A 23,635-nucleotide genomic window follows, 5' to 3' on the forward strand; every position below is an offset into this window, starting at 1 on the left:
AAAAGAAAACAACAAGGGAAATCCCAGAGAGAGAGAGAGAGAGAGAGAGAGAGAGAGCGATGAGGAGGCGATGTCAATGTGTGTGGTCTGGCAGCGAAATTAAATGAGGCGAGGAAATGACCGAAGGAGCTTTTGGCACAGGACTCGGAATAGAAATAGGAAAAGGAAAAAAAAAACGTCGAATAGGGCTGGCTCATTGTGATAATAAATAAATAAATAGCCACAACGAAGCTGCCTTCTTCCTTACATCGATTTGAATTACGAGCTTACGGGAATATGCAAAAAAAAACAGAGAAATAGAAGAAAAAAATTGACAACCGCTATAAATACATCAAAAGGCGTGGCGAGGCTTAAATGCTTTATGTGGCGAGGCTTAAAGTTATCACGGCTGCGCATTAAGGAATCTTAATGCAACCGAGATGATTTGCATGAATGCAGATTATGCTCGTTAAATTAATTGGCACAGGAAATGGACAGTTCACAGAAACAAATCAGCAATTAATAACGGAAAAAGATTAGCAATAGTTTATTGCGCTGTCAAGACGAAATATTTATAGCATTAGTTGCATTTAATTAAAAACAATTTTGACAAAATTCTTATCTTCAATTCACGAATAAGTAAAGCTGTTGTCATTAACAAATTGCCAGCAAAAATTCATGGGAAAAATTGTATTCAAAATAGTGAGCTGACAAAATGCAAAGCCAAAGCTTGAAAATTATAATATTTATTTCGAGCTGCGTCGCATTATCACATCGTTTCCTCTCTCGATTTCCCCTGAACGTCAGCAGCCAATTAACCTTTGAAATAAATTCAAGAAAACACACAACAAAATGTTGTGAATAAAAATAAATGCAGTAATCAATACGCAGCTTGAGAATACCCTAGAATTTAACATTATTGCATCAATGTTGCTTACAAAATTGTGAGTCACATTGGAGAGGTAAAACACTCATCACTCAGCCACCATTTACAGGGTATTGTCTGTGGCTTATCAAGGGAAATACACGTCGATCTACACAACATTTACAACTAATACCAATACATGGCGTATTTCCATTTGATAATTACGCTAAACGTTATGCGCATTTATTTAACAAAGATTTTGCATTTTATATTTGGTATTATTTGATTTAAAATCAAAATCGAAATGCATACAATTTATTTGGTCAAAGTCAACAGTTTTTATGTTTCTGCTTTTATTTTTATTTTTTTCGATGTCTCTTTTGTTTTTGTGTGTGCTTATTAAGTATGCAAATCGCTGGGGTGTTTAAAATGTTGTACAACTTAAATATGCAGCTTACATATCGAACAGCAAGCAGATCGAACTAGTAAGGCAGCAAACATTTTATAAAATTGACCAAAACATTTTTGCATAATGCGCCAAAAGCCATTCGAAACAATTTCCACTGACCAACTGACTGAATGACTTTTTTTTTTTTTTTTTTGGATTATAGTTGAGAGCGTTTGGGTTTGGGAATGTTTTGCGACCCTAATGAGCTGCAGTTGGGTCAATTTCGAAGCCCCTCCGCAAAAAGCGTGTCTAATCAAAATTTGAATACGAGTTCTCTGCAGTTGCAAGTTGGCAACAGACGTTGACAATTTGAAATTCGACTCGGATGATGTCATTAGAGTGACTCCTCTCTTCGGTTATGGAATGCATTGACCTAATTTGTTTATTTATTGAAATTGCTTTTTAGTTCAATAATCAAGAGCATAAGAGTGAGAGCGGTAGCGAGAGAGTTTGATATAGATTTTGTCTGCAATCAAATGTATTTTGCCTCAATTATTATTTAATTTCACTTGCAATTTATGGTCAGAGCTCAATTTGTCACAGCATTTTGTTGCTGCCACTGATTGTTTTTGTATATTATTGTTATTTTGTTGCTGTTATTGTTGTTGGCACTGATTGGGGAATTGCTTGTGTGATATAATTGTTGCAGGTCACAGCCTTGCCAGTTTAGCATGTGGCATTGATTTTGAGCTGTCTTTCTCTCTCATTCTCTTTCAATTGTCACGATTTTCGATACATATTTAGGTTATCTCTCCAAATGGGCACAACAAACAGCAATTGTGCAAGCTGCTTGATTTAATAATAATAATAAATAAGCAAATGCTCTGTAATTTCGAGTTTATCTAACATTTTGATGTTCTTGAAACAAGGATGAAAAGGAATGTGAATTATATAAATGGAAATATTATTTCAAAGAGAATATGTAACCATAGACTTATTGCGAATGGTTGATACAGAAATTGGTTGAATTATATTTTCCTTTCTTCATGCAAACTTAACTAAGATTCATGAAATTTAGATGTAATATTTTTAGGTCAAACTAAATGTAAAGATTTCGTGTTAAATTTATCAAATAATTTAATTATATTTGATTATTAATTAATTATATTATATTTGTTATTTTAGATTTTCTTAAAGCAAAGTGCAGCTCAAAGATTTTTGTACAATATTTTGAGTACTATATTTTGCTTTTCTTCAAGCAATACATAATGATGTTATTTAAGTATCTAATGTTTTGTTAAGCAATTTTCCACGCACGCTTTTCTTTATAGTAGTTACATGGCCTCTTCAAGGTTAGCCTCAATTTTCTCAGTATAAATTACCTATGTAAGTCTGTGCTCACCCAAATTTATGCACGCACTTTTGTGAACTTAAAAACGTTTTGTGTGCCGTTTTTCCCCCCCTCGACTTCAGTGCAGTAATGTCGCCTCTGGGCAAACGAAGACTATGCGCTATTCCCTCAGTTTGTTTACACTTTGGATGGCTGGTTGTAATTGCTCGGTGTAATTTATGCGACCGGCGAGCCAAAGTCAATGTCGTGCTAGCGACACAATATGAAAATGAGACGCAAAAAGTAAAAAGAAGACAGACAGACAGAGAAAAAAGAAAAAACAAAAATAAGGCAAGCAAACACATTGCGCTGGCGACAGACACGAAAAACCGTTTATCTGAGCAAATGTATCTCAAGGCAGTAATTACAATTTATTGTTGGTAATTATGTAATTTCGTGTGTATGAGTTTGGGGGGTGCGACAGATACAAATAGTTTGATAGAGGGCGAGACTCTGACAATCCAAGTGCGTGTGCAAAGCAATTGCTCTAGGTCAGTTGTTTCGGTTGCCAAGCAAGCTAAAAGCTGCAAGTTGCAGAAGAGAACGTGTAAGAAAGCTACAGACGAGTGTGCTCGACAGTGAGATACCCGCGACCCATTCTAAAAATATACCAAAATAAATATTCCAAAAAATACTAAAAATACCAAAAGCTGTATTTGGTATATTACATTAAACAATACATCGTAGAATTAATATATCGATAAAATAAAAAAAAATACCTCTGGCTATATTAGGTATATGTGATATTATTCTAAAAATATACAAAAATAAATATTTCGAAAAAATACTAAAAATACCAAGTGCTGTATTTGGTATATTACATTAAACAATACATCATAGAATTAATATATCGATAAAATACTAAAAAAAAATACCTCAGGCTATTTATTACATTAATAATACTCCATAGAGTACAGAATATACAAAATTGTCTACAAATTTTTTGTATCTGTTGTATTGTTGTTTGTATCTGTTATGAGTTCAGAGATGCCTCCTTTTACCTTCTCTTATATTACCCTTCTACCCTATGGGGTTCGGGTATAAAAAGGTAGAATGAAAAGCGACATTTATTGACGGCTTGTTAGCTTTTCGCTAGCTGAAGAGAAGAGCTAGAGAAGAGCAAACATGCAAGCTACTATGATTGCTCATAGCTCGACTTTTGCAGCTGCTTAAGCTGGTGGGCAACTGGGCTTATTAAGTTGTTTCCCATGCCTTTGATTGCTGCATTTCCTGTCCACGCACTGTCAACTTCTTTTGAGCGCATAATACACGCATTTCCGGCGCAGATTAAGCGTTGAAATTCTAGCGATTCAATATCGATTGCTGCTGCTCCCAATTAAAGGCAGCTATCTAAAACGCATTAGCTTCTAACTCATTCCCCTGTGAAATGTATTTCCTGGAAAATTGAAATTTAATTTGAGCAACGCAAAAAAAACGCAGCTTCATCAACAACATTAGTTTGCACATATTCAAATCAGCCACAACACAAAACACAACGAGAAAAAATATCATTAAAATAAAAACAACTATGCGAAGAAAGACAGGAAATACGTTTGGCTAACTGAAAGGAGAAAAACTGGAAATCATCGTCTCTCTGTTTGGCAAACCTGGGTAGCACATCATTAACATACATTTGAAAACGCAAAATACGTATTCGCTATGGCGAACAGCTGCCTCCTTTGGGGTGATAATGTGGTCTCGGCACATGAAAATTTGTAAGTATGTTAGGACTTGTCACTTGCACACTTCATGCCCATATTTGTCACATTTGCGCCAAGCTCTGCCTCGACTCTCTGTGCTGGACTCGGTCTGAGGACTCGACATAGAGACGCCAGCCAACCAGCCAACCAGCCAGCTAGATAGCTAGCCAGCCAGCCAGCCAAAGAGTGGCTCGCGGCGCAGCGTCCGGCGTCGTACATGGGTTTCTATATCTAGTCCTTCTGGCCCGTCGTTGTCAGCAACGTTGTCGTGGTTGTTGCTCGTTAGTTGCGCATCTGATTTGCCCAACTACCAACGACGACGATGACGACGACGACAACGACATGGAAATTCGTTTTGTTTCCTTTTTTTTAAATACTCAGCATTTGAAGTGAGGTAGTTTTGGGTGTATAACATATTGTTCTTATATTTTAAAATATTTGTTGATTTTTAAAATTTTTTATAAATCAAGCATATATTATATTATAATTTTCTTTTATTTTTGAAAATTTTTGAAGTTTTTAAAATATTGTCGATTTTTATATTTTTGTATATTAAAGTTTAATTATTTTAAATATTTTTTTTTTAATTTCCTTTCATTTTATTTGATTTTAAAATTTTTGCCAATAACTCGATATTTTTATTGTAAAGTCTGTAATATTTTTTAAAATTTTTATTTAAAAGATTTGCGAATTTCCTATTTTTATTGTGCAAATTTATCGGATTTAAAAATTTTTATTTTGAAACGTTCGTTAATTTTAAAAATGAGAGTTTTGAGATCCTTTTCTTCACTTTGATTTATATATAAAACCTTCACCTTTTTATAAATTTTGTCACTTAGGGCATTCTGTCTTTCATCAGCTTTTTGCATTATGCTGGCTGACTTGTTTTATTGTTTTGCCTGCTGCCTTTGCGGTTGCTGTTGTTGTTGCTGTTTCTGCTGCTGCTGCTGCTGCCGTTGGCCATATTTGTATGAATAAATGCGTATTTAAGCACATACTTACAACACTTGCCTTGTACATATGAGGCAGTCCCTCCCCTTCCCACTGTCCTCTTTAACCGTTTTGCATTTCCCTTTGCGCTTTTCCATTTCCACTAGTTTTGCTGCTGTGGTTTTTGTCGTTGTCACACATTTGCTTTATGCTCTTTATGTTTTCAAGCTGCAGACCGTTGTCTATTTTTCTACTCTTTTTTTTTGTAAATTATAGTTGACCAAAAGTACAGCAACAACAGAAAAAAAAATGTGTAGAAATTGTTTATTAATTATGCTCAACTTTTAATTGCACTTGTAGCAGTTAATTGAATAATAAAAAGTATTTATTCATAGTTGTACAAGTGGAAATCAGGTCAACATGAATTAAAAATTGTAATTTCAACTGACAAGTTGCAAAATATGTTAGTCACACTACACTAACTTTAGGTACTTGAAATAAATTGTAATTTTAATTAAAGTTGAAATAATGTAAGCAATTATTTGAGCTGATGTCAGAATATATATTTGATAAATTTTATACCCTTTCAAAATGTTTTTTATTTATTTTATGCTGAAATTTTATTTACCCAACACCAAACAAATCTTTCAAAAAAATCATAATACCCTTAATTAACACTCTAAGTTAATATGCTTTAATGGATTTTATATATTCAATTGAACCATTAAAACATTAACATAAATAATTAAAAAAAATGTTGAACAAGTGGCAAAAATTCAAAAATGAATGCAAGAAAAAAAGAGATATGAAAATAGTTTAATGCATATTTTAAGCTCATCATAAATTGTTGCTGGCATCAAACTGCGACATTATTAACAATTTACTGCCGCCGCAGCTGCAATTTGTAGTAGTCTTCCATAATTTATATGCTTTTTCCCACATTCTTTTCTCATTGCAGTGACAACAACAACAACAGCAATAATAATGTAAAAAATGCAATATGTTTGACAACAAAGTTCCGGCGTTGAAATTGAAAATTAACAAAATAAATGTTTTAAATTAAAACACAGCAAGCAGAACGAGAACGCAAAGAAGATAGCGCATTTTGAATTGTTAATGAGCCACAAAAAGTGTTAAATGTTCATGACGTCGCCGCAGTCGCAGTTGCAGTCGCAGTCGCCGTCGCCGTCGCAGTCATCGTCATCGACATCAGCTTCGATTACTCAACAGTGCTGAAAAGTCAATTAAAGGTAATCAAATCGAAACTGATTGCATTACAACACCAACTACAGCTGCAATTATACCATATAAAGCACAATATTTAATGCGTTTTTATACAATATATCTGTCATTAATTTGCTAAATACAACAATTAATTTGGCTTGCAAATGTCGCTCGGCATTTTTTTGTAACACCTTGAAATGGAGCTCGATGCGACGCGTTTTTTATCGCGTGCTATTCACAGGCGATAAAAAACGCCAAGACATGAATATGCTAATAACTTGAATTTATGATAGTTCAGAGTAAAATTTCATAGAATTTGCATTGATTGGCTATTGAATTTATTCCACGAAATAAATATAGATTTATATACTATTTATTTTAATGTTAACAAAGTCTGACAATCAATCTTCTATAGTTTCCAGCTAATTCCGTTGAATACGATCGCATAATTTCAGGGCAATTAGCAGAGTCTATTTGGCGACATCTCACATTTCTGAGTGTCGCATTTAACACTGCTTGAAATGCAATGCCAAAAGCAGTGTTAAGTTTGCCATAAGTATCGAAGAATTTCAATTGCTTGGGTATCATTTAATGCGTCTCAACAGTTCAGTTATCAATTGAAGACTTGAGCACGTTTTAAACGCGTTTAAAAATTCAATGCGCTGCTGTTTTTTGAGATCATTTGGCTTCCGCATTGATGCGTTGGGGCATTGGCCCCACTTGGTCTGCGGTCTGTAAATTGCGTGACAATTATAAGAGAATAAGAGCAATAGCATTCTGTGCATTCTGCTTTCACATGCCGCGGTGTCTGACAGTGCGTATGAGTAACGTAACTTAATTAAAGCCAGTGCATCAATTGTTGAGTTTGTCAACTTTCTTCATTTATTTAATTACTCTCAATGTTGCGTTGTGTTCAATTGAGACAACAGCAACAACATGATGCATTCGAAGTGCATAAATCAATTGATTTGGGTCAACCCCCGTTTTCCCGATCACCGATCACCGATCCCCGATCATCGAACAACAACAACAACAACGATGACGATTAACGATTGTCGAGTTCCCTTTTTGCCGCATGCAAACAGTCAAACTTCAAAGCACTCAACTGGCAAGCAACTGACTGCATTTCAAATGCAGAACCACATCATTCATTCATTCACTTAAACACTTGTACATCTGTTCGTTTATCAATTATTGTTTGGTATGCGCCACTTGAGAGTTTTGCTCTTTGCCTCTGCGACGTTTTCCACAGCACAGTTGACCGACTTTGAGTTATTGCTGTTGCTGTTGCTGCCTCAACTCTGCTTGTTGTTGCTGTTGTTGTTGTTGTTTGTATGTTTGATTTTCATTAAGTCGCTCCCTTGTGCCATTCAAGTTCTCTATGCTTCAAGCTGCCCACAATCCCCAGCTGGCGACTGTGCAACATGCCAACTGCCAACTTGCAGCTTGCAGCTTGCAGCTTGCAACTGGCAACTGGCAACTCGCTGTGCAGTTGCAATTACTTGCGTCATTAAGCAGACGACCATTGCCGGCATTGGGTTACTTTCTGAACCTTTTGTGTGATTTATATTACTTCCAGTCTTAAAGTCACTAAAGATTTTCAATTGAGTCGCTGTCCCCATTGTTGTTCTTGTTGTTCTTGTTGCTGCTGTTGCAGCTGCAACATTAACAACTCGCAATTAGTGTGCGGATGGTTTCGCCTTTTGTTTGCTACTTCTTTGACCCCAAATCAAACGGCACGTAGCCAAAAACAGAAGACCAACTCATGCTAAACAAAGTTAAGAATACTATACTATATGGTTTAGTATATAAAGTTGCTGATTTGGCACAATAAATGCTGCTTGCAACTCTATACAAATTGTTTCCCAGCAGCAAAGTTGCCCGAAAAAGTTGTTAGCAAAAATAACAAAATAATGCAAAACTAAATTGGCAGAATATAATTTATTGTGCTATTACAATGTGAGATTCAATTTTGTAATTACAGTTTGAATTTTAATACGAATGAAATAATAATTGAAATTTATTTCTTGAAATTCAATTTGATTCATTTTTAATAGTACAGAAAATTTTAATTATTACTGATTAAATATATAAACATATTAAATAGTATAGTATTGAGTATATATTTTTATTTCATTTGCTTAATAATAAAACTAAAATTCGTTTTTCATGCTAAACTGTTTTTATCTTTATTTACACAAATTTGTTCTGTAAAAGTTTTGTCTGCATTTTTACTCGTAAATTTCTGCGTGATTTTCATTCATTCCCTTATGAAATTCTTAAGATGCCAAGCACAATAGGAACAAGTGCTGGCATATTATCATATTAGTCTCATATGCAGTCGTTTTTATATACTTGTTTTTTTGTACGCTCGTAATTAAATTAATTAAATTCTTGCGCTTCAATTAAAATCTTATTAAGTTTCGCCTTCGCCGGCCTATGCTCGGGAAACAATGAATAAAATGGTTTGAGGAATGGACAACTGGGAGTTGAGGAAAAGCGTCTTTGCAAAGCTTACTTATTCACACATTGGGCATCCGCTGTTGGAAGGAGAGGAAGGAGCGAAAGGTTGGGAAACAGACGCGACTGGCAAATGCCTTTTCCTGTCTTCACTTGCATTCCCCTCGCACATTTTTCAAACAATACTCCTTGTACGTCCTGTAGAAAAAACGGCGCCAGCTTCGTTCGGCCTTGTTGGTCCTTTTCCTTATTGTGTTGTTGTGGGGTTGTTTCGGCTGGCTTTCAGCTCTGTAGGAGTGCGAATTGTTGTTGTTGTTGTTGTTATCGCTGCTGTTGCACATATTGCTTCTGCATTCTTCGCATAAATTTTACCATCGCACTTAACTCATGTCGCGTTCTCGACACTGCAGACGCTTTAAATGAGTCTGGTTAGCTCTTCTCTCCCTCTCTTCCCCTCTCTCTCTCTCTCTCTTTCATTCACACACTCTGCACGCCATGTGTCTCTGTCTCTGCTGTGCATAAACAATGCCGATGCTTAAAGCAAAAACCTCGACTATATGCCCGCGATCTCTCGCTCTCACTGTTTCTCTGTCTCTCTCTGGATTCCCCGAATTCCCTCGAAAATACGCTAACACATGTGACGTTGTCGATGCAGCTTTTGCTTCATGTTAAATTCAACTTGCCGCTGCTGCCGTGGGAGGTGGCAATAAGCACTGGGGCATTGCGGAGGCAGCGTCGGCGGCAGTTGTCGACTGTAGGCAAAAGTTTTACACAGCGGTTGAGCGCTGGAAATTTAAAAGCAAATGCAAACAATATGGAGCATTTGAATGCACAGTGGTTGGAGTTAATGCATTCCGCTAATGAAAATGAAAACTACCATTATTCTGCTGCCAACGCAGTTAAAACTTTTAAAGAGCTTCTTTAAATGCACTGCACACAGATTCTGAAAGTTGTTTCAAGAGCTTTAAGCTGCTAGAAAAGTAACAAAAATAGCGAAATTTAAGTAAGGGCTGCAAAATTATTTTCAATGTTAATAAAATTATTATACTTATTTCATCGATTCCATTTTATTTAAAAAAAAAAATGTATATAGCGAAAAATATAAAAATACACCAATAGCTATACTTGGTATATCTATATAGTATAAAATATACCATAGAGTACTGTATATACCATATTATCAAGCAAAGAAATTAAGACCGGACATCTGCTGTTTTTAGCCTTATACAATTTATTCTGCTAAAATTGTATTTTTTAGTTGCTAAATTTATTAATATTTTCCCAATGGAATTAATCCCTACAAAAATTAAAAATAATTCCCTTAGCTTTTGTCTTCAGTTTTCAAAACGATATTCTGAATAAACAAATTTTTAAACTAAATCGATTTATGCATTTTCTTGTCAAATAACATATACCAGAGAAGATAAAGGCCACGTGAGCTTTAAGACCGTTCATTGCATTTAATGCGCCATCGCATTGTCACCAAATTCGAGTTTATTGTTTCGCCATCTGACCTCCATTGTGACCCGCAACTCAGTTTTGGCTACGGCAATGGCTACGGCAACGGCTTTTGGGCCAACTTGAGAGCGATGGCCAACTAAATCACCGCAACTGTGCAACTAAATTTCAGGCGCACTAAATTTCCTGCACGCCAACTGCAACTGCAACGGCAACGGCAACTGCATCGGACTGAGAGCATGTGCCGTGTTTCCTTTTGGTCTAGATGCTTGTCTGCTACCTGCAGCTTGCCTCTAGTCTATACTTAGCTGGTGTAGTCACTTCTCTACTCCACTACGACTACTGTATGCTATCACTATGGCTCTTTTGTTACTTCCATGCTGTGCAATTTTCACCATTTTGTGGCGCACTTTGCGCCCGACGCCGCCGCCGCGATTTTCAAAGATTTATGGCCGCGGTCAACGCTTGGCAGTCGCTACTTAGTCCCAGGTGGAGTCTCTCTCTTCTCTTTCCTTTCGTTTTCCTCTCTTTTTCAGTCTGCCAGCTTGTTGCAGCTTTGTCGAGTCAGCAACAAATGCAGCTCGTGCTTCCTTCTCTAATGCCTGTCAGAGCATTGTCGCGAAGGCAACCCTAAACCCTGCTCCAACTAGCGGTAAATCCTTTACGCGCTTTTAAGCTTTGCTACTCAGTCTCTTTCTGCGTCTCATTTTCAGTGTCGTTTTCATTTTCATTCGTTTGCATTTTCCTATTTAATTCTTAATTTAAACACAAATCCGATCTGCTTGCTGACTTTTTGTCGATAAGCACACCGAATGATGCCAAAAGTTGGCAAACTTTTTAGGGAAAGCCAGCAACAACAAAATGGAAAAATAAAAAAAACCTAGCTACAAATGGAAGTTTAATTTGCAAGGCTTATGCAGCAATTTTTCCACTTAAAAATCGAATTTTGTTCTCTTTCAGCTTGAACAGTCTTTTGAATACGACAATTATGTGGCAACTTTTTTCATTTTGCTTCTAGTATTTACAGCTTTAATGCTTGATATGTTTTGCTTTATTTCCATGCTGTGATTCATCTTTTTTCTGTGAATGCAAAGAGGATTGTTGTTGGCTTCATGAAATATAACTTCTACTTTATTCCTGTCTTTTAACTTACATACTTTCTGAAAAAAAAATCTTTTTTGCATTCATGTTAATGTTTTCTTTTGGTTATTAATTGTTTCTCTATTTCTATCTAATCATAATATTTTACTTTTCCCACGTTTGTACCGTGTCTTTAGACTACTCTTTAAATTATTGACAGCTTCAAGTTTCACTTTCAAATAAAGTTCTATATTTTTGCTATGTATACAAAGTTCTTCTAAAGTACTTTTTCTTTAAGTTTATTATTTTTTGCATATCTGTTGAAATTTATACCAACTACCTCTTTGAAACATTTGTTTCCGCTTTATGTTTGCTACTTGATACTTTTTTGCTATTTGCTGATACTTTTGCTGCTGTCTTAAATTCTAATTCAACACACAACTCTTTAACATTCTTTTCAACGCAAACCTTCATATCAAACGTTATTATTGTTCTTTAATTATTTGTAAAGAGTTTCTGTATTGTATATGCTTTCTTTTTAATTATTTTTAAATTGCATATATCTTCAGGTTTAATCCTTCTTTAAAAAATTTAACTTTCTTTATTATGAATGTGAATTATTCTCTAATTATTGTCAGTTTTTCCTTCTTTTTTTTTTTTGTGCTGCACACACAATTGCTATAGCTTCTCTTTAACAGAAATGTGTGTTCGCTTTCATTTCAAACTATTTTCTTTATTATTCTGAATTTTCTTGCACATCTCTCAAGTAGTATTTTCACTTTTATCAACTCGTTTTGTTCTTTGCAATCCTTTCTCGGTTTGCTGCTCAAAATGCTGCTGCTCAGCATTATCTTCACTTCCACTTATCTCTATAAAGCCTCGACCTCAGCTTTTTCCTGTAGTTGTCAAATTTATAGTTGCACTTTAAGCTGCTCTTAGCATAAACATTGTAATAAAAAGAATGTTCATACTGAGATGCCTTAATTTTCAAGTCCGTTGCACTGCAACGCGAACTCGAGCTCCAACTGAGGATGAGGATGAGGATGAGGATGCGAATCCATGGCAAATCTCCAGCCGTGCAAGGTTTATGTTCGACATGCTCTTACGATGCCATATGCGCGTTTATCAAATGGCAAACTCAGTAGTCAGGATTCAGTATATACTATAAATGTATGTATATGCATACTATATATAGCTGTAGTTTTCCGTTTGCCGTATAAATTTGTTGAAGACATATAGCCGGGATCAATAGCATGCGATTTATTGTTTGCCACACATAACTTTGCCTTGGCTTTAAACTTGCCGAAGAGCAGACGACGACGCGGGGCAAATGCGTGTGGCAAGGTCGTCGCCAAGTGAAGTTTCTCAGCTTCTTTTTGCTTCTTTCTTACCTACTTTTGGCCAGTCGCCCTTTTATGGGCAAAAGTCCAAGACACAAAAAAAAAAAAAAAATAGGAAGTGCGAGAGAGAAAAGTTATGAGAAAAATGGCGACATCGTCTAGCCCACACCTCGGTGGTATTTTCCAAAGTGCCTCCGCCTCTGACGACGTCTGCTTGCGGTCGTTTATATGTAAAATATTTGGTTTACTTTATGACTGCTTTGGGTATTACTCTTTACTTTCTTGCCATGCCAATTCGCAGCCGACACTCGCCTCTCACCCGCCTCTCGCCACTCGCTCTGCGAGTCAAAGTTTTTTTTGGCAAGGCAGTAAAAACCAAAAGACGGCGCTAGAAATTATGCCATAAAAGCGTCGTCGAGCCAACGTCACCGAAATTCCGGATTCTTGGCTCTAGCAGCACTTGTTCTACAACTTCCCGTCGTCGCCGAAGTTCGTCTCAATGTTCAAGGGACACATAAAATACATTTTGATGTCGACGTTCTTCCCCTCATATTCTTTATGAGAGTGGGAGATTACAGCAAGCTTTTCAAAAAAATTACGAAATTACGAAACTACGCAAAAAACATGCCAGCAAATGAGCCAACTGAAACTTAAACTCCCTTGAAGCACATTCTTGGTTACACCCAAAAAGCTAATTAGAGCAAAAAAATAAATTATTTCATTTAATTGCAATCGTCAAAGCAAATTTGTTTGTTACCTAAATTAGTCATCAAGATGTTTGTCACAAGATATAATAATACATTTTTAATCAAATATAATAGACAAACATATTTCGCCTAACGTAATAGCTTCTTCGTTAAACCAAATTTTTAATTAAGTAGTTCTAATTCTTTTTTTTTTAGAGGATACCATATTTATTTATATTTGCATGAACTGTTTCATGATGATTTCAAGGAAATGTTTGTCACAAGTTATAATAATATATTTTTAATAAAATATAATATATAAACATATATCGCCTTCTGCGTTAAACCAAATTCTTAGTTAAGTAGTTCTAATTCTTAACTTTTTTTAGGGGATACCATATTTATTTATATTTGCATGAACTGTTTGATGATGATTTCAAGGAAATGTTTGTCACAAGTTATAATAATACATTTTTAATAAAATATAATAGACAAACATATTTCGCCTAACATAATAGCTTCTTCGTTAAACCAAATTCTTAGTTAAGTAGTTCTAATTCTTAATTTTTTTAGGGGACACAATACTTATTTATATTTGCATGAACTGTTTGATGATGATTTCAAGGAAATTTTTGTCACAAGATAAATCTTCTATAATATAATATAATAGACAAACATATTTCGCCTTCTGCGTTAAACCAAATTCTTAGTTAAGTAGTTCTAATTCTTAACTTTTTTTAAGGGATACAATATTTATTTATGAACTGTTTGATGATGATTTCAAGGAAATTTACTAAAAGATTAGAATTTCTATATAAAATGTGTTAGTAAGAATTTCTTAATGTTGTTTACTTGAAATTATTGTCCACTAAAATGTTGCTATGAAGAGCATGCATTTATTGCTCAACTAGCTCAAAATCACTTCTAATGAAAATCGTTTGGCTTTCTTTATGGAAATGCCTGGAATTTTCATGCGCTGCTGATGCCAATTCAAATTTTATTGTAGCTTTGTGGTTGCTTGAACAACTCGGCAGCTGCTCGAAACCAGTTCGCAAAATGCAAGCTTAGCTGCGAAATCCCAATCAATTGGCGAGCAAACTTGCAAAGCTATGCGCAAATTCGCAGCTTGCAACTTGCAGCAGCAGCAGCATCAACAGTAAGTAGTTGCAACTTGGAACTTGCAACTCGCTGTTCGAATGCCGATTACCATTACCCAAAATTGAAGTAACATGTGTGACGACGCGTCGTCGTCGTCTTCGTTGCAATTGCAAAACGCCCCCAAAGGCGGCATAAACAGAGCTCCAGAGCTTCTCTATCCCAACTCTGCCCCAGCATAGCAGCATTGTTTCGTTTTCTATTTCACAGACGACTGGCTGCCTCCGACTTTCACTGGCACACAGCCTTCAGCCTTCGGTAGTGGGAGTTGCAGTAGGAGTTGAAGTTGTTCTGGGAACTGCCCCAAATACTTACTGCGAAGTACGTTCCAAGTTTTGCAGCGTGCGTGAGCTTCAAGTTTTTCTGCTTTCCTCTTCGTTTTTTTGTGTGTCTATTGTTGACTCTGGTTGTTGGTGTTGTTATTGTTGTTATTGTGTTTTCTGGGGCATTGCAAATATTTGACTGTGCTTGTTTAGCAACAAAAAGTATCTTACAGATGCACAAGCGACGCGAAACTGCTGAAACTGTAAGCTGTGCAAATAGCAGCAAAGGAGGAAGGAACTGGGAAGGGTGAAGGGGATTCTTCAGCGGAAACTGTGCCAAAAGACGTATGGCACAAAGCAGGATAAATTTGCCAAGTTTATCATAGCACAATGAGGGGAAGAGAGGGGAGAGAAGGGGAGAAGCGGGCTGATACGTTGGCAAAACATGAGGCAAAGCATGAGCATAAAATATTGTCAGCGATATTTTAACGCGCGCTCAAGCGAAATTGTCATATAAATAACACCAGAAGCAGCAGCGAGAGGGGCGGAGATTGGTGCTGGAGAGAGGGGAAGCAGAGTGCGGGCGGTTGTCAGACAACGGATATGGAAAGTGGGTTTTTCGCTCTGCTATTGGCTGGCGTTACTTTGAAATATTAAACATTTGGCAAACAACAACAAGCCGCTTGAAGTTTATTGCTGACATTGATGGCCAAAGGGGGACTGGAGGAGACGAGGAGGAGCTCTGCCGTTGGTGGAAATTGGAGCAGCTCAAAGATGGCTGTGAAATTAATAAAACTGGCACAAAAGAGTTGCGGGCGGTCCGCGTCGCTTGAAACAACGAAACATTTGCCAAAGACTTTGTATAAATACAGCAAACTGAATTCGCCTTCAATATTATTTTCCTGTGCTCGCTATTAAATCAGAAACATGCATTTATTTTGCAATTTCCCGTAAAGAAAAAACTGTTGCAAAACTACAACAATGCTTCTTTTTTTTTGGCAAATTTTCAAAAACTCGCCCGGCTAAACAATAAGCAGCCAGGAAAGTGTGAAGGCAGCTGTGCAGCAGCAGCCGAGGGACAAAAGCGGAAGTCATAGCAAAAGCCTGGCCAAGAGAGAGTGTGAGAGTGAGAGAGTGAAGAGTGAGAGACACAGACAGACAGACACATACAATAAAAGAGTTTTGTATTTTTTTTTTTTGTTGCCTGTTTTGGGTTTTTTGCCTTTTTTGTGGGACATGGCCGCAAGGCAACACAGCCACAGTTGAACTGACAGCCAAACATTTATAACAATGGCCAGTTGGCGAGGACACGAACCGGACTCGGACTCGGACCCGGACCCGGATTCGGAACGAGACTGGAAGCCGTACGCGGCCGGACACAAGGCAGAACTAATAAATGAGTTCAGCAGCAGCAGCGGCGGGCAACAGTCGAAAAAGGTTTGAAGCTGACGCCGATGCCCGTAAACCAAATAAAAACGTCTACGAAAAAAGAATCTCAGCTCAGTTCATGGCGGCGGTTAGCTATAAAATATTTAGAGCATACTTTTCAGCGTCGCATTGAGAGGGAGTCTCTGTGTTGCGTTGTATGTGTGTGTGTGTGTGTCTCTTGTGCCAGGCTGCAGCTGGGGTGACAATTTAAATGCTGCTAACTGACAAAGCAAAGATTTGTGTATATCTGATATCAAAGTATCTTTTGCTACTGCGTTTTTATGGTATGAAATATGAAGCAATTAGTTGAAAGCAGCGGGAAATCTAAAGGTAAAGAGTAACTGTTGAACAAAGTATTTACGAGTAGAAATATTTAAATGACTTCAGTATTTTCCCATTTGAGCCTCATATCGTATGTGAAATGTAGACTAATTTTTTTAAGAATCCGAACAATTATGTTCTTAACTAAGAAATTAAAATTAAGAAAGCGAAATTGAAGTACGATTTTCAGAGGAACATAACTATGAATTCGAACAATAAACTATTAGATCTTTTAATATTGAAAGGGTAAAGTAAATGAAAAAGTAAATTATTACGACATGAAAGTGAAATATATTTTGGAACTGCATAACTAAATGGTTTAAACTTTAATAAACTTATTAAATTTACTGAATAGGATTTATTATAAAATTTATTATTCGTAAATTTGCAATTTCATTTCAGAGAAACTTAGTTTTGAAAATCAAATAAATTTAAATTCATAAAACTCAGCTTTTTTTAACAAAAACTTTTTGTCTTTTGTTTTTCGTAACTGTCTAAGAATAAACCTTATCAATTGTAAATGTATCTGATATTTAATGCAATTTGAGATGGTGCTAATGGCTTAGAGGCTAGACTTGGTGTCACGGAATCACTTTGAACTGACCTTACACCAAGTATATCAACCTACACACTTGCAATTTGTCTACACACATGTTGACTTTTTGCCAGCAGCTTTTGTTGTTGTGTTGGTTTAGGCCAGGTTTCTCAACTTGTTTTCTTTATTGTTGTTTATGAAGGAGTATAAGTGTCTTGTGCGTAAACGAATTGTCTCTCGGCCCCCAAAGAAAACTGTTGTGCTAACTGCCATCATTTTGGATGGACTAAGCCAACAGCTTCGAGCGCTAAATTGGATGGCGAATGCTTGCTGTGGGCCATTTAAAAATAACCTGGCCTGCGGATTGTTTTCGGCCATTTAGCAGCAAAAAGAAAATTCACATTTCAGCAATTTAAATTTGATTTTCTAAGCATATGCCGGCTAAACTGTGTGTTGACTGACTGCCTAAGCAGCTGCCACCCGCACGAAGCGCAAATAAACGAGGCAGCCGAAGCTGGCAAAAGGACTTTGGCTGCTGGCTGTTGTTGTTTTGTGTTTTCTGTGGAAACGGAATTTAGCAAAAGGAAAAAAAAAGTGTAAGAGGCCCAAAGTGAGACTCCAGCTCAGTCTCCATCCTCATCGCAGTCTCAGTCGCCGTCTCAACAAGTCGCTTTATGGCATATGCATGATAATGATGAGAGTCCTCTCGAGCCAAAGCGAAAAAGAGCGAGCAGAGTCTGTGCTCCATTTTTGTGGCGTTGTTTCATATGATTGCGCCCGAGTTGCTCCCGGGTGTTTATGTGATATTTACATAATAAAAACGAGAGTCAAGCAGTTGTTGTTGGTACGCGCCACTCCCAAAAAGCGTAGCTCATTCTGCCAGCAGTTATCCTTTTTCCTCTTTTTTTTTTTGGCAGCACAAAGGCATCAGCAGTTCCTCCCCTCCCCCCCCTCCCACTCTCTTCTCTCTTTCTTTTCCAGTGAAGTATGACCCACATCTATGATTATTTTCATGACGCCTTTGGGGCCCAAAAACCATTTCGCATACTGAAAACAATGCGTAAAGTTGAAAAATATGAAAAAGCCAAAGCCCGAAAAATAAATGATGAGCGAGTGAGAGAGAGAGAGAGAGAGAGAGAGAGAGAGAGAAAGAAAGTGAGAGATACAGAGCGATTGCTGTTTTGTTTATGCGTGTGTGTGTGTGTCGAGTTTTCTCTCTTTAGCTGTTTGTTTTATTTATTTTATAGACCGTTTTGGGGTCTTGAGTGATGTGCCGATATCCTTTTGGCTGCGGCATCCTTGAACTTTGCCCAGTTGTGTTTTGTGAGTGTGTGCGCTAAATTAAGTTTTCTTTAGCCTTCGCCTAAACTGATAAATGTCCCCAAAGCAAACAGAGTGCAAGTTGTTTTTTAAGTTTCACAGCCCCCCTCAACAAAAAAAAAACCAACGAACTATGTGGCATATCTTTTTGGCCTCGTCCAGCTTTGGGTCTTTGGGGAGCTGACTGTTGGACATTGAATGGGGTTCGACTTTGGGGACATTGGGTCAGGGTTGCCACAAACCCGATAAGAGACTCAGCAAGAGAGAAAGAGAAAGAGAGAAAGTAAGAGAGCTAGAAAGCTTTGAAAGTGCGTTCTATGGTACAATTTAAAGTGGATTGCCAATACAATTACTTGAAGTAGAGCTAGAGAAACATTTAAACTTTTTTTGACAGCTGAAAACTATGCAGGCTATTATAAGATTTGATGGAAACCAAATGGATATTATTATGTGCAAACATTTTATGTTTATTCCCAAGTTGAGAATCGGATAAGAGTTCATTACAATACAAGAATTCAAAACAATTCGTATATTTCCTCGAAATATGATAATCATGCATATAGAAAGTGATAATAAATTTATCACATCACATTTTAAGTTCAACTCAAAAATATCTTATAAAGCATGTTCTAACAATGAGAAGTATAGAAAAATTATTGACACTAATTTTAATTCTTTAATTTTAATTTTTTAAAGTAAGAATTAAATAAATCACAGAATTTCTTATGAATATAGTTTCTAGAAAAGGAAGCAGTTTAAAGCATTCATTTGTATTTAAAACTCTATCTTAAATAAATATCTCTTGTCAGATTCATTGAAATTCTTCCATGTCATTTTGAGTTAATATGAACCGATGGTAAACAAAAGTTGCGAGTAGTAAAAATTAGATTGTAAAGAGAAGTCTGCCATTCAGTTGGCATTAAAAGGGGGTCTAACTGGCCAGAGCAGAGCGAGTTTAAAGTCGATTTCAGCTATTAGCAGCTCCCATTTGGCTTGGCTACTAATGTGAATGCTATTGGTAATGTTTGCAGCTGCCTCACTGGTTGTGGCCATTTAAATTGTCTTCATTTGTTTACTGCCCCGTACGAAGAATACGAAATGGAGTTGCAGATACAACTGTAGCGAAATAAAAGGGAAAAATAATCCACAAAACTACCGATTAACTTTGCCCGGGCTTTGGCTGCCAAATCCAATGAAAATCCAAATCCAAAAGCCAAGGCAATTTTCAACTCTAATGGAAAATCAATTTAAAGCGCACATATTAACCTCTCTCACTCTTCTCTTTTCCCCCTTCTTTTTGTCAATTGCAGGCTAAACAGCAGAGAGCGCCACGAATGTCGGACGCCAAATACGAAAGCCATTGGCAAACTTGGCTAAAACGTATTTAACCCAAAACACAGAAAAATAAAAGCGCACACAACTGGAGCAGGAATAGGAAAGAGGACAACGAACACAACGAGGCACAGACAGAGAGAGAGAGAGAGAAGAGTTAGAAAGAGACAACTAAAGGGAGTAATGAGCAGACGACGGTCCTCGTCATCGTCGTCGTCGTCGTCGTTGGCCATGGCAATTACCATGTCGCCGCTGCTGGCCGCACTTTTGCTGCTGTTGCTGCAGCTCGTGCTGCCAACAAATGGCCTGGCAAATTGTCCAAATGGCTGTGAATGCGATGACGAAACACTGATGGTCAACTGCGGTGTCGGCAGCCTCGATGTGCTGCCCATTGCACTCAACCCCTCCATTCAACGACTGGTTATCAAGAACAACAAACTGAAGACCATCGACTCATCGATGCAGTTCTATTCGCAGCTGCAATTCCTCGATTTGTCCTACAACGACATGGTCACCATCCCCGAGCGTTCCTTCACCTATCACGCCAAGCTGCAGCAGCTGCATCTCAATCACAATAAGATTGGGCAGGTTAGCAATAAAACCTTTACGGGTCTCAGCACAATTAGCGTGCTCAATTTGCGTGGCAATCTGATTGCGGAGCTCGAGTATCGCACCTTCTCCCCCATGGTCAAGCTGGAGGAGTTGAACCTCGGACAGAATCGCATCAGTCACATTGATCCGCATGCTTTGGATGATTTGGTCAATCTGCGTGTTCTCTATCTGGATGACAATACGCTGACCACTGTGCCATCTGAGCTCACTTTCCAGGCGCTGCACAGTCTGGCGGAGCTTTATCTGGGCACCAACTCTTTTATGACCATACCGGGAGGAGCCTTTAAGGATTTGAAGGGTTTAACCCGACTGGATTTGCGTGGCGCAGGATTGCACAACATTTCAGGCGAAGCACTGAAAGGTTTAGAAGGTGTGAGGTATCTCGATTTGTCGGACAATCGACTGCAAACGGTGCCCACAGCTGCGCTGCAGCACTTGGCGCGTCTCGAGGAACTTTCGCTGGGTCAAAACGACTTTGAGCTGATCCCTGCCGGCGCCTTTGCCGGACTGCGTGAGCTGCGTCAACTGGAGATCACCGGAGCACAACGTTTGCGTCGCGTGGAGAGCGGCGCCTTTGCAGCGAATACGAATCTGCAGCACTTGAATCTCTCGGCCAACAAACAGCTGAGCGAATTGCAGGCGCATGTTTTGGGCGGTTTTCCTCATCTGCGCACTGTGGTGCTCAAGGAGAATCAGCTGAGCACGCTCTCAGAGAGTCTGTTCCCCTGGTCGGATCTGCAGACACTCGATCTCTCGGAGAATCCCTTCGTCTGCGATTGCCAGCTGATGTGGCTGCGCAATTTGCTCATCAGTCGCAACGACAGCAATCAATATGCGCCAGTTATTTGCGCCTATCCAGCGAACCTACGCGAAATGCCACTCACACAGCTCGCAGAGCCGCTGCTGGGCTGCACTCATGGAGCAGCGAATAAACAAGCCATCATTGGCATCATGGTTGTGGGTTGTGCAGCTCTCATCACAACGCTCGCATTGGTTATCTACACGTGTCGGCGGCGTATACGTGATATGCTGAAGGGACATTCGGCGCTGGGTCGCAAGGAGCGCGAGTATCAAAAGACCTTCTCGGATGAGGAGTACATGACACGACCGCCGCCTGGAGCAGCTGCTGGTGGCGTCTGTGGTGGCGTGCATCCAGCATCGGGTTACCCATGTGCCAGCAGCTACAACTCGCAATATTTGGGCAGCCGGCCGATTCCAGTCACCGAGCTATAGCTAGAAGCTCCACCCCCACCTCAGCTGCGGGGTCGGGGTGGTGTCACACTCCCCTCCTCCTCCTCCACCTCCACCTCCAATGCCACAACCGAAACAGCCGCGCTGCAGCAACTGCAAGTGCCCAGCAGTGCCATGGATGCACATGCTCCGTTCGCCCAACTCAGTCACATTCATTACATGACCAACAACAATGCCACAGCACCAACATCAACAACGACACCGCGTTCGCATCACTCGCAGCAGGACATGCGACTGCTGGCCAATGGCAAATCGATCGGCTTGAATGCCTCGTTGCCTCGCCACATGGCTGGAATGCCGCGTCAGTGTCCGGGCGCCGTGCAGGAGAGCACGCTGTCGCATTACAGTCAGCCGATGGGCAATGGACATGCCGGCATTCGACTCACCCAGGATCACTTCAATCACAATGGCAGCAACGGGGGCGTGGCTGTCTATGCCAAGCCCTGCGATGCCATGGCTGAGGCTGGATACATACACAATAATTCGCATTATTCGCTGCCTCTTGATCACGATATGCCACCGAGTCCCACGCCCACGCCTCCGCCTCCAGCTTTGCCGTTGCGCAATGGACTCGGTGGCCTGGCCTTGGTGCATGGCAATACCACGGGCAGACGCTCGTTCAACAACAACAACAATGTGGCCACGCTCTCCAACAACAATCACAACGGTGTGTTGATCAACGGCAACGGCGGCGGCGGCTGCAGCAACAACAACAACGGGAGTCTGCGTCGCTATCACTGATATACGCTAAAGTCGTGTGGCACGCTGGGTCGCACCAAGCCGCAGTTGCAACAACACAGCGCGGACATTGAGTTGTATCACTTTTACAAGGGCTGATGCTGAGACTGAGACGAGGATACGAAGACAGAGACGGAGAGATGGAGAGACGGAGAGAGATCGGCTCGCATTGTGTTAATTAATTAATTATGGTATATTTATATAAATTGTATATTTAGTTAAACCTTTATGCTTATTCAGGCGCAAGCATTTTGTATAAATTAGCATTTAGTTCAACCACAAATAAATACACAAAACGAATCAAATCTGAATGAAATGCGTATACGTACAGTTTGACACGCACAATGCAGAGTTTGACATTCACAGTTTGGCAGTCACCACGCTGCATTGTGCCTGTTGTACGTTTTGTTTCGCATCCAGTGATCTTAACTATTAAGTTTTGCTTAAAGTTTTCAATTCCTGTAAATAATTCGATTCTATACAAACATAAAATACAAAAGAAATTCAGCAAAAAAATCCAAACAAAAAAAACTACTAAAATTGTATACAATTAATTTACGCTTTTAAGCACAAGTCATTAAAAATATATATACATGTATTTAGTATAAAATATTGCAAAATCTATACAGAAAAAAATGAATAAAATCTGCAAAAAAAAAACACAACTACGATCCAAATATGATTATGCAAAAAACAAAGGAAAAAACACATAGAAAAAACCCAACAAATACCAAGCTGAAATCAGTTATGAAAAAACGGGCTAAAGATATAAGAAATATCATAGATAACAAACCATTTTTATAGTTAATAAATTCACAACAAAAAGCAGTACAGTACGTAAACTTAAATTACTTATTGAAATAATAAATAATGCAAAGTTTATGAAAGGTAACAAACATAGCAAAAATTATGCAAAACTACGCAATATTCGTATATATATAGATATATAGATGGTACTACAAATTGACACAGTATGAATACAAAAGCAATTTATGCAACATAAATAACTATATAAAAAATATGTGTAAATAAAACGAAAACAAAAAAAAATTATGCTCGAACAAATTTAATTTTCAGTTGTTTTTATATTTGGCCATTTGGCTGATTGGTTTTTTTTGGTTTTCAATGTATCTATTTTTTTCAGTTTAGTTCCAATTTTTTTGTCAATTTGTGACGAGTT

At 38.2% G+C, this 23,635-nt stretch overlaps 1 protein-coding gene across 1 annotated transcript in view; it reads left to right on the forward strand.

Annotated features, from left to right (window-relative positions):
* Positions 1-23,120, forward strand: part of LOC133840820 (uncharacterized) — a 37,098-nt gene extending 13,978 nt beyond the window's left edge. The window contains 1 exon segment of the mRNA XM_062272910.1: positions 19,833-23,120. Within this exon segment, the coding sequence (XP_062128894.1) occupies positions 20,038-22,554 (2,517 nt within the window). The 5' untranslated portion in view covers positions 19,833-20,037 and the 3' untranslated portion in view covers positions 22,555-23,120.
* The last annotated feature ends 515 nt before the right edge of the window (positions 23,121-23,635 follow it).

Source organism: Drosophila sulfurigaster, chromosome 3, assembly GCF_023558435.1.
Source record: "Drosophila sulfurigaster albostrigata strain 15112-1811.04 chromosome 3, ASM2355843v2, whole genome shotgun sequence".
NCBI lineage: Eukaryota > Metazoa > Arthropoda > Insecta > Diptera > Drosophilidae > Drosophila > Drosophila sulfurigaster.